General features: G+C 48.5%; 2 protein-coding genes across 2 annotated transcripts in view; both read left to right on the top strand.

Moving 5' to 3' along the window:
* Nucleotides 1-2,850, top strand: part of Eef1akmt3 (EEF1A lysine methyltransferase 3) — a 9,457-nt gene extending 6,607 nt beyond the window's left edge. The window contains exon 3 of the mRNA XM_028752131.1: nucleotides 948-2,850. Within this exon, the coding sequence (XP_028607964.1) occupies nucleotides 948-1,357 (410 nt within the window). The 3' untranslated portion in view covers nucleotides 1,358-2,850. The remainder of the gene's footprint in view (nucleotides 1-947) is intronic.
* Nucleotides 2,851-3,057: 207 nt separating this feature from the next.
* Tsfm (Ts translation elongation factor, mitochondrial) lies at nucleotides 3,058-10,967 on the top strand. Its single transcript, XM_028752127.1, has 6 exons — nucleotides 3,058-3,122; nucleotides 3,245-3,415; nucleotides 3,979-4,107; nucleotides 4,950-5,072; nucleotides 8,238-8,325; nucleotides 10,386-10,967. The coding sequence occupies exons 1-6, from the start codon at nucleotides 3,069-3,071 to the stop codon at nucleotides 10,790-10,792; spliced, it is 972 nt and encodes a 323-aa protein (XP_028607960.1). The 5' UTR covers nucleotides 3,058-3,068; the 3' UTR covers nucleotides 10,793-10,967.
* The last annotated feature ends 539 nt before the right edge of the window (nucleotides 10,968-11,506 follow it).

Raw genomic sequence — 11,506 nt, forward strand, 5'->3', positions numbered from 1 at the left:
CTGTTTCCATGCTTCTGATTAAGTAGTTACTTTTGTAACTGTTTCCACGTCTGGAATGAACTTTCAGGAGGCTGCAGTTTTTTGTTCTGCTTCTCATTGTAGCCCTAGCTTTTGACAAGTACTCAGTACAGGTTTGTTATGTGAGCGGAGTGTTCTGAAATTCTGATCTGATTGTCTTTAGCCCAGATCCTACTCTTAAGGCCTGTTTCTCCGACTGGCAATATAGCTTGTCTAGCATGCGATCACACTCCATCAAGCCTGGCTCTCTCTATAGGCCTCCGTTTGGGTCTTGACATTCTTCTTTCAATTTCTACATCTTCTAGCCCAGTGGTTCTCAACCCTCCTTACAATGTGACCCCTTATCCTATTCCTCTTGTCATGGTGACGCCCAACCATAAAGTTATTTTCATTGCTATCTCATAGCTGTAATTTTGCTAGTTATGAAATTTAACTGTAGATACCTATGTTTTCTGATGTTTTGGAGGTCACGACCGGCAGGTTGAGAACCTCTGTTCTGGAGTATAGCCTCCCTTGACTATGCCCTGCCCTTTGCCTGCCAGGCACTCGTGCTCCCGACTCCCTGCTCAGAAAGGCGCACCTGACTGATGTGTGCTTGTCCTTTTGGGCTCAGCTGAGGTCACGTCTCCTGGGTTTTCGTGGGTGGGGGTGCATACCTCATCCCTGGCTTGCTCAGGCTTTTGCTGACATCTGATTGTTGTGTGTTGGGCAGAGGGGTTGAAGATTAGCTTAGAGAGAATGTTGATGTTGTAGAATGTAGAGTAACAAGAGTGGCGTGGGTGACACGGAGGTTAGGTCAACTAAAAGCCAAAGCATGGACTTCGGGCTGTGGAGACACGAGGCCTTAGGGTCTCTGACCCTCCAGGCAGGAGTCGGGAGTCCGGTCTTGGTGTCTCTGACTTGCATTTTTCCTCCCCACTCTCCCTCAGGGGGGGATGTTACCATCACTGATTTGCCACTAGCCCTAGAGCAAATCCAGGATAACGTCCACGCTAATGTGCCACCAGGAGGCCGGGCTCAGGTATGCTCCTTGTCCTGGGGAATTGACCAGCATGTCTTTCCTGGAAACTATGACTTGGTGCTGGGGGCAGATATCGTGTACCTGGAACCTACCTTCCCGATGCTGTTGGGGACCCTCCGACACCTGTGTGGGCCCCACGGCACCATCTACCTGGCCTCCAAGATGAGAGCAGAACATGGGGCGGAAACCTTCTTTCAGTGCCTCCTGCCCCAACACTTCCACCTGGAGCTGGCCCAGCGGGATGAGGATGTGAATGTCAACATCTATAGGGCCAGGCACAGGGAGGTGACACCTGCTGGACAGCACCCCTTCTGTTGACCCAACTTTTGTCTGAGGAATGGCAGCCCTCCAGAGCCGTGAGCATCAGGACAAAAAGAAAAAGATGGATCACCCGTCGTCTTCCTTCCCGCTTCCCTTTGGTTCCCCTAATTATTCTTGGGAAGATGCAGAAGGGTGGTTGCTTGTTAGGAGTGGCAGAGCCCCAGAAGCTTTGGGTTTAAAGCACAAAGAAAGCGCCCAACACCTGCCTTCAGAGGAAGGTGTTCAGGATAGTTAGGAATAAGGGAGGGAAACGGTACGAATAGCCCCTGCAGAGAGATCACCACTGATCACTTCCAGTTCTTTAAATGGCAAGGACTCTTTTAAAAAGCCACATTCTTTGACATTTTTAAAGGGAAAAAATGAGCAATAATTATGTCTTCTGTATCCCCAAACATGTAGCTATTGCCAGAAAGCTGGGTACCGAGATACCTCAGAACACCTGTTTCTTACCTGCTGAAATAAAAGTCTCAGATAGGGCAAGTCTTCCCAGACCTGAGCCCCAGGAGGAGAATCAGAGATGTCCCCTTGGGCTGTAGCTTCTTCATCCTTTGCAAAGCTCAAGACCTGATCACTGGCATCACATACCAAATTCTGGACTGGGTTCTAGATTCTTCCAATCTCCAGTTCTTCCTTCCACATTCAAGTTTTCCTTCTTGTTTTGCCTTCGGTTCTTGTCTCTCTCCCTCTAGAGCAGTCTGGCCAGGGCTCTTTTTGCTTAGCCTTCTGGCACACAACCATCTTTGGTGTGTCTGCTACTGTTCTCTTACCCTTGATGCCACGCCTCCAACTCTTGCCATCTTCCAAAACTTGCTCTAATTAGCCTTTTACTGCAAGAACAAACGTCTTTGCTTAATACTTAGACCATGATCTGTGTCTCATTTCCTACTCTGTTTGTATTGCACTTTTAGCCAAATTGCAAAAGCCTTACTCTTTGTTCCCTAACTCTATGCCGGCATTCCCTGACTTCTCCACTTTCCAGATGATTCCTTTCAGGAAGGGTCCTTGCTCTCTGTCTAAACTCATGTTTTGCTTCTGAAAAAAACAAAAACAAAAACAAAAACCAAACCAAACCAAATCAACCAACCAAACAAACAAACAAAAACAAACAAACAAACAAAAAAACCCTTCCTTTTTCTGAGCTTTCTGTTTGGATGTGGTTTGTCCAAAGATCTTTTTAACTGTTTAAGGACCTTATATTGCCTTACCTGATTCTTATTTCCTCAGACCAATAGATACATTAGAGGGCAGAGCTATGACTTATTCATCACTGATCCCCCGAAACTGGCAACAGCTCCGGGCACACATGTGTTCAGCAGATATTTTGCTAATTCAGCAATTATTTATCGGGTTTGTTGAAGGAACTCTGCTTCTCCGGGTGACCTTGGACAATTTCCTGAGCCCACCTACCTACCTGCGGTTTGTCCTGAGTCATAAATGGATAATGAAAATGAAAGTACATTGGAAATAAAGAAACAAAGTATCACCTACAAGTCTTGTGTTGTTATGTCGTGGCAACTTTATCGGGCAGTTTTACCCGCTAAGTCTTTTGTGAAACAGTTTATCAGGCAAGCAGAAGAAGCGGCTACATTCCTCCGGCCTGCAGGTGGCAGCATCCTCGCTCCACGCGTCCTGGGAGGCGTTTTGTCCCTCGCGCCACGCCGTAGGCCGGCGTCTCGTCTGTGCGCGGGTGGGCGGGCGTACCGGAGGGATGTCGCTGCTGCGGTCGCTGCGCTTCTTCCCGGTCGCTTGCACCGGCCGCTCGGTGAGGGCTCCCGGCGCCGCGAGCGCGCCCTTCCCTTCTCCTCCCGACCCTGGCCTGCGCACAGTGCTCCCTCTCCTCCCGTCCCGCTCCGGACGCTCATCCCTTTCTCCTTCTCTCCCCAGGCGAGGGCTGTCCCGCTTCAGCCATTCCAACCATGGCACGCGTTTCACGCGGGCCCCTGGTTGTCATCTGCCTCCAGCAAGGAGCTCCTCATGAAGCTGCGGCGGAAAACGGGCTACTCCTTTGTCAACTGCAAGAAGGCTCTGGAGACTTGTGATGGTGATCTCAGACAGGTGGGAGGGGGTGCTGGGCGACTCCACCCCGGGCTTCCCTTCCGGGGTCACTCTGGGGAGCATAGACGTGACCTGCTGCCCAGTGTCCTGAGCGACAGAACCCAAAGAGGAGGATTTGGCTTAAACGATAGCTTTACCCTTAGGCTTCGTTTTCACTGGAAGCGGTTAACCTAGAACTCAAGAGTCAACTAGCTGGATTCCATGTTAGAATGGTGTGGGATTTGCTGCTGCCTGGAGGTCGGTGTTTGTGTAAATGCTTGAAGTTAGACTCCAGGGGCTCTCACACACGCTGTAACTCTGGAGATTGCAACGAATCCTTTCCTGTTGTGCCAGCGTTGTCTGTCCGTATAATGAAAACACTATCATCTATCCCGTAGCGGGGTGGAAAAGATGAAAGGCAGAGAAGCAGCAGCAGCTACTCCAGAGCCCGGTGTAGAGTGTTTAGTGGTTTTGTTTATAGAATGTGGGTGTGTAGGAAAAGTCATGGTTTGGACATATTAAAGTACCATTCATGTCTGGTTCCTGTGACTGACTTTCCCCTATGGTTTCTTTTGCGTTCGTAGGCAGAGGACTGGCTGCACAAACAGGCCAAGAAGGAAGGATGGAGCAAAGCCACCAAACTCCACGGGAGGAAGACCAAAGAAGGCTTGATTGGACTCCTGCAGGAGGGAAACACAGCTGTTTTAGTAGAGGTGCGTTGTTGGGATGCCACATACTAGAAACAGCTGTGTCTTGGATCGGCCGGTCTGTGGTGGACCCTTCACATGCTTAAGGAGTCTGTAAGCGGTGGTTGGAGCTAAGTCCCCAAGACCTCCGTTATATGAGGGGGCTTAAGAATGTAAATGCATAGGCGCCTGAATGGGAAATGGACCAGCAACCTAGATCATGTCTCGTAAATGTAATCGGTGCAGCCTTGTTAGCTGTTACAGGTAGACTTAAAAACTAGTAGCAGGGTGTGGCAGCTCTCACCTGTATTCTCAACACTTGGAGGGGCTGAGGCAGGAGGATTTACTGTGAGTTTGAGGGCAGCTAGGCTACAAAGTGAAATCCTGACCTTTATTCCAAAAATAAAAAGATAAGAAAGTTGGTAATTGTAGTAAAGTATTACTCGGTGCATTGATGACTGATAAGTAGCTGGTTTAGAAGAGGCTCTAGGGTCAAGGTGTGAAAACCCAGATAAAGCAACAATAAAGGAATGAGATAACAGGGGTAGTAAAGGAGGTTTCGGGGTTGGGCATGGTAGTGCATGGGTGTAATTCTAGTACCTAGCTAGAGGTGGGAAGGTCAGCTCAAGGTCATCCTGGGCTACTTATCGAGTTCAAAGCCAGCCGGAGACCCTTTCACAAGACAGTGGATGGAATGATCATGGTGTGAGTCCTTCAGGGTGTTCTGGGATCCTCCTGGGTATGCAGGCCGAGACCAACTCCTTCCCCGGCTTCCCCACCCCATCGGCAGCTTCCGTCTCCAACGTTAAGTCACACTCAGAAACTATTAGTAGACTGCCTTATACAGCGACATCCATGCATTCCCACAGGTAAACTGTGAGACAGATTTCGTCTCCAGAAATTTAAAATTTCAACAGTTGGTCCAGCAAGTAGCCCTGGGAACCATGGCTCACTGTCAGAACCTGACGGATCAGCTCTCCACGTACAGTAAGGTGAGCGTGAAGGTCGTCTTCAGCTTTCGGAGACTTTTTAAGACTCCTGTTCTTTTTTTTTTTTTCTTTACCTTTTTGGGGTAAGTAATTGAGGGTTGAACCCAGGAACTTGTGCACACTGCTCTACCAATGAGCTACACTTCTCTTTTTGAGTGGGGAAGGGGTTGAGACAGGGTTTCTCTGTGTAGCCTAGGCTGTCCTGTAACTTACTCTGTAGACCAGGCTGGCCTCTGCCTCCCAAGTGCATGCGTGCCTGCTTGCTCGCTCTCGCTCTCTCTCTTTTTCTCTCTTTCTTTCTTTCTTTTTTTTTGGGGACAGGATCTCTCTATGTAGGCCTGGCTTGTCTCTTGTCTGGGACCAGGCTGGCCTCACACTCACAAAGGAACTCTGCCTTTTTTTTTTTTTATTGGATGTTTTATTTGCATTTCATATCAGAACTCTGCCTCTTGAACTCTGGAATTAAAGGGATGAGCCACTGTACTTGGCCTCCATCATTTTTGGGGACAGGGTTTCTCGTTTCTCAGTGAACCTAGAGCTCACCCATTTAGCCAGACTGGCTAGCGAGTTTCAGAAAGACTACTGCCACCCCACTGCTAGATGGCAGACACGTGCTGTCTTTTGATGTGGGCGTTGGGGATGCAGCCCATGCCACCTAACGTGATAACCCCGAGGAAACACTTCCCAGATCTCACCTCAGCCATGCTGTTCTCTCAGTCCCAGCTAGACAGAATCGACTGTCCCAGTAAAGCAAAGCTTTCGGTCAGTGGTGCTCAGTCTTGTTTATCACAGGCTGATTGTTCAGCTCCAGCCAATCAGAAACCACAGAGTCATTGGTTGTTTTGTTTTGTTTTTTGAGACAGGGTTTCTCTGTGTAGCCCTAGCTGTCCTGGAACTCACACTGTAGACCAGGCTGGCCTCCAACTCAGAAATCCGCCTGCCTCTGCCTCCCAAGTGCTAGGATTGAAAGCATGTACCACCACCGCCCTGCAAGAAACCACAGATTCATAATTCAAAATATCACATGAATGACAGACTTACAGGAACTCTCAAAGAAAAGAGAGACAGACAGACAGACACACAAAACAGGCTATACAGTGAGACCTTGTCTCAAAACAAAAACAAAAGAAACAAGCTGGAGAGATGGCTCAATGGTTAAGAGCACTGACTGTTCTTCCTGAGGTCCTGAGTTCAATTCCCTGCAACCACATGGTGGCTCACAACTGTCTGTAATGGGATCTGATGCCCCCCTCTGGTGTGTCTGAAGACAGCTACAGTGTACTCATATACATATAGTAAATAATTCTTTAAAAACAAAAACCATACAGAAAAATATCAAACTTGAATTCAACAGTATACAAATAATGAATTAAATGCATTGGCATTATTTTGGTGGACCTGGTTGCCCATGCCTTTAATCCCAGCACTCATGAGGCAGGAGGCAGGTGGATCTCTGAGTTTGAGGCTAGCCGGGTCTACAGAGTGAGTTCCAGGACAGCCTGGGCTACACAGAGAAACCCTGTCTCGAAAAACCAATAAACAAAAAGATAAGAGATGTCTTGTCGATTTAAGAAAACATCTGTATCATCACATCATAGCACTGGTATGTATGAGTGGGCACAAAAGTCAGAGGGGAACTTGCAGGGGTCCTCTGTGACAACTCCGGGTGTCTGGCTTGTCAGCACATGCCCCTACCACTGAGCTGCCTCGCTGGCTCTCTGGCTCCCTCCTTCTCCCTTTCAAATGTTAGTACCTTTTATTATATGTAAGCTTTATATATTTATTTATTCGTATGCACATGGCTGCCCACAAAGGTTCCAAGAGGATGCTGGATCCCTAGAGCCGGAGTCACATGGCTGTGAGCTGCCACATGGGGTCTGGGGACTGAACTTAGGTCCTCGGAGGAGCAGCCATGTGCTCTCAACCACGGAATTCTCTCTCAGTCTTGACCCTGTTCTCTTTCTTGTTTAGTGTGTACAGTGTTCTCAAAGGCCAGGAAGGGCACTGGGTCCCTTGGAGCTGGAGTTATCACCATGTGGGTGCTGGGAACTGAACCAGGGTCCTCTAGAAGAGCAGCAGGTGCTCGTAACCACAGGGCCTCTGCTCCACACCCCCAAGTCCCCACTATTAACTATTTCTGAGGATAAGCAGGCTCACCGGCTGTCATTTTACTTCTCATCATTTCTTATTACAGCACTGTAATAAACATTTGTGTCAGGTACTGATGGTGACATGTAGACTTGCTTTTCACTTGTGTATCATGGAAACAGCCTGTAGCAGTGTCTCACACAGCCTTGACCACACTGTAGCCTTGGTTAGCTCTGAGCTTCTCATCCTTCTGTTCCCACCGCCCAAGTGCTGGGATTAAGGCATGTTCTATCATGTTCACTGCCATGTTCTAGCATGTTCACTACCACGTTCTACCATATTCACTATCCTTTGTACAGTGTGCCGTGGTTTATTCAGCCAGCCTCCTGTGTTTGGGTATTTGGTTATTCCCAGACTTTAATGATTAGAAATACTTGTTCAATGGACACTCTTATGTATATGTGCTTTTAAAGAATTCGTGCTTTTGTATCTTTGAAAGTTCATCATCAAGCTGGCTGTAGTGATGCATATCTGTAATCCCAGCATTTAAGAGGCAGAGGCAGGAGGATTTCTGGGAGTTTGAGATTAGCTTGGGCTGCATTGTTTTTCCAAGTCTTTCAGGATTGCAGAATGTGACCCTGTCCCCAAAAACAGTACTAAAAAAGGAAAGGCATCCTCCAGCATCCAGCCTAGAACCGCAGAGCTGAAGGCCGCATGCACAGATGGGCTCTGCTCCACCCCTTCCTTCGAGTGTGCTTTGTTGTGCATTCCTGGCAACGCTGCACAAGTCCTCTGGTGTGGATATTTTATGATTGTGTAAAAATCCCACTCCTGTTTCTAGGAACTCCTACAAAGGTAGGGCCAGAAGATGAGAGTCTAATGGAGGGGGGGGTGCAGTAGTAGAGTAAGATATTTATAAGCGTGCCCGAGTTATCAATTTTTAACATTCTTGGCTTAGTGGAAGTTTCATCTATTTATAGATGGTCGTCTCAAGCGTTTCCCCAGGTCTCAGCTCTTTCTGCCTGTTGTTTGGGTGATTTCATCCGTCAGAGCCAGCTCACACTTGTCTCCTGTACGCAGGGCTTCCTCAACTCCTCTGAGCTCTCCGCCCTTGCAGCTGGGCCCGACAGGGAAGGCTCTCTCAAGGATCAGCTGGCCTTAGCGATAGGTGAGTGTCTGAGGGTTCTGGGAAGTTACAGTCGGGTTTCCCTGGTATCCTTGGTGTTCCTCCACATCTCATTCAGCAGCTGGGATGTCAGCTCAGCCGTTGGACAGGGAGAAGGAACAGATACAGTGGAAACATGTCATAAGCATGCACACACCTCTCAACAAATAAGAGAATCACAAGCTCATGTGCTGCTGAGGGCAAGACTATGGGGATATGGGTTGGTCTTTCTGGAGAGCAGCAGACACCATGAAGCACGAAGGGCGGGGCGGTCCCCGAGTGTAACCGGTTAGTGTACTGAGGGAGCTGGAGTTCTCTCTATCAGAATCCTGAATTCCATAAAGGAATGTAGACTTATAAACTCACTCTCATGGTTTTCAATGGCTTGCAACTAGTTAAGATTATCTCATCCCTGTGCCAACTGCACAGAGGCGGAGAGGGGCAGGCTCGCCACCCTCCAGCTGACCACTGTGTGTGGTGTAGAGAAAAGCTCACTAAAGGTGGAGAAGAAAATTTAAGGGCTGGGTGATGGCTCAGCAGTTAAGAGCCCTGGCTGTTCTTCCAGAGGGCCATGGTTTGATTCCTAGCACCAACTTGGACTAGTGAACATCTCTAACACAAGTTCAAGGGATTCTGACTTCCAAGGGCACTGCATGCATGTGGTTCACAGAGTGTTAGGATTAGGGCAGTCAAAACACCCTATACATAAAATTAAAGTATTTGAGGTGTGTGTGTGTGTGTTTTATTTAAAGACAGGGTTTCACTGTGTAGCTCTGGCTGTTCTGGAACTCTGTAGACCAGGCTAACCTTGAACTCACAGAGATCCATCTACCTCTGCCTCTGGCCTCTGCCTCCGGAGTGCTGGGAGAAAAGGCATTCACCACTCACCCCTGTCCACTGTCTAAAAATCTTTCCCTTCTAAAGAAAATCGAAGATCATCTGCTTTAGGAATTGGACAGTGAGTTTATGAAGGTGCATGTCTATAGAAGCCACTGTGGGGGAACCGTGTTCCGGTCACTGTGGGGCTACAGCGACTGACGATCTTGCTCTCTTTCCACATGTCCTGAGGGAGGGAGAAAGCAGGCTGGGTTGGAGTTGCTGGGAATTGTCTGTGGTCTGCAGCTTTTAGTCAAGGCGTAGTCATTTTCACATGGTAATCTCTAGTTCTGTCTGGTGAGTCACAGTGAGCACCCAAGCCAAAAGCTGTGTGAAGGATCCTGGAAGAAACGGGGCTCTTTACCTGATTTCTGGATCTTCCTCCGAATGGCCTCTAGCTGTAACTGTATCTAACCTGTGTCTTCCTGAGACCCTGCCGTTTCCCTCACATCCCTTCCTTGCCTTGGTTTATTTAAGCTTCTCTTGGAAGGGGATCCTGGGCAAACGGGAGAAAACTAGGACCTTTTCTATCTATGAGAATGTTAGAGAATGTCTGTACTTTGGAAGAGTGGCGGACTGGGACTGTCGGCGGCTGGGCTTGGATTTCCTAGAGCATTCGGTTACAGATGCTGTTGGTGATAGGAGTTTTGTCAGCTGTGGGTGTGCTTTCCAGAGTGATTTGGTGATGGAGGGGCGGGTTTGGAGTCAGCTTTGAGTTGTGACTCCAACGATGCCTAGTACTGTCATGTGGGTCAGTTGATTCTCTCAGCCTGAGTGTAGTGTGATGAATAGCCAGGTTCTGAGTGCCCACTCTCCATGAGACACCACAATACATGCTTCTTACATGGGCCATCTTCTTTATTTCTCCCGGTGAAAGGTGGGTCGTATCATTTCCATCATATAGAGGAGGAAACCAAGGCTTGGCAGTTGATAAACGCCCAAGGTCCCAGAACCAGGGAAGGCAGAACCATGAGTTTGGCCTGTGACAGCCAGCCTGTCTTAACTAGAGTACTCCTTGAGAGGCTCTGCTCCTCTCCCTCCTCCTTAAACACAGGCTGAGGCTGGTGTCTTCTTATCACTGTGCAGATTGACTTCGAGGACAGAAAGGTCACCATGTGCATTTCATGTGGGTGCTGCCATAGGCACCACAATCCAGGGGTCGTTGTCTTGTTCATGCTCTTTTGTAGGGAACCTGGGAGAGAACATGACTCTGAAGCGAGCTGCCTGGGTGAAGGTGCCCTCGGGGTTCTATGTCGGCTCTTACGTGCACGGAGCGATGCAGAGCCCCTCCCTCCAGAACCTGGAGCTGGGGAAGTATGGGGCCCTGGTCGTCTGCGAGACCCCTGAGCAGATCTCAAACCTGGAGGAGGTTGGCCGCCGCTTGGGGCAGCACGTGGTGGGCATGGCCCCTCTCTCTGTGGGCTCCCTGGATGATGAGCCCGGAGGGGAGACAGAGACCAGGATGCTGCCCCAGCCGTACCTCCTGGATCCTTCCATTACACTGGGACAGTACGTGCAGCCCCAGGGCGTGACCGTAGTGGACTTTGTGCGCTTCGAATGTGGAGAAAGTGAACAGGGAGCTGAGGCTGAATAGGTTTTTGGCCTAAATGGAAATATTTAATTTTTACATCTGGATCCCTTATAAGGAGTTATTTTCTAAACCTCTTCAACCCTCAAATTTGTTTCTTTTTCTTCTAAGATGAAGTGATATATCATGGGTAAAGTTATTAAATGGCAATGTAATAAAGCAAACTTTCTCATTTGCACAATACTTTTTTTAAATTTTGAAAAAACTGTGTGTATGTGTGTGAGTGTGTGAGTGTGTGTGCACACATGCCAGGCTTGTGTAGTAAGTAAGCACTTTTACCAATAAGCTGTCTCCCCAGTCCTCAGCCTCTGTCAGTCTGTTATGTAGTTCTGGAAGTTCTTCACACACTGTCGTGTTCCTGTGATAAAGATCTCTCACTCTGCTTTCACTCTGTGACATTTTGAACCATGTATCCTCCCTGGAACTTCCCCAGCAGTGTTTGCTGTCATCTGGATCTCACACTTGTTGACGTGTGCGAGACTTGTCCGGGAGATGTGGGTTCCTTTGTTGACTACGTCACCATGCTCTCTGTAGTGGTGCATGCATACGCTGGTATGTACCCATGAAGCGGGTGTGGGTGGCTAGGTCTGAGGCAGATGGGAATGACACTGATCCAGTTACCACCACAGCTCTCTCAGCATTGCCTTTATTTATTTGCTTTGTTGCTGGAGATTATACCAGGACTTCAGGCATTCTGCTGAGGTAAATGTGTGCTTGTCT

Source organism: Grammomys surdaster, unplaced genomic scaffold (assembly GCF_004785775.1).
Source record: "Grammomys surdaster isolate TR1022 unplaced genomic scaffold, NIH_TR_1.0 125877, whole genome shotgun sequence".
NCBI lineage: Eukaryota > Metazoa > Chordata > Mammalia > Rodentia > Muridae > Grammomys > Grammomys surdaster.

Bases quoted from the DNA above. Each gene is read 5' to 3' on its own strand.
- Tsfm (XM_028752127.1), top strand. From the start codon at position 3,069: ATGTCGCTGCTGCGGTCGCTGCGCTTCTTCCCGGTCGCTTGCACCGGC. The intron at 3,123-3,244 runs GTGAGGGCTCCC...TTCTCTCCCCAG, and splicing joins TCGCTTGCACCGGCCGCTCG to GCGAGGGCTGTCCCGCTTCA. The intron at 4,108-4,949 runs GTGCGTTGTTGG...GCATTCCCACAG, and splicing joins ACACAGCTGTTTTAGTAGAG to GTAAACTGTGAGACAGATTT.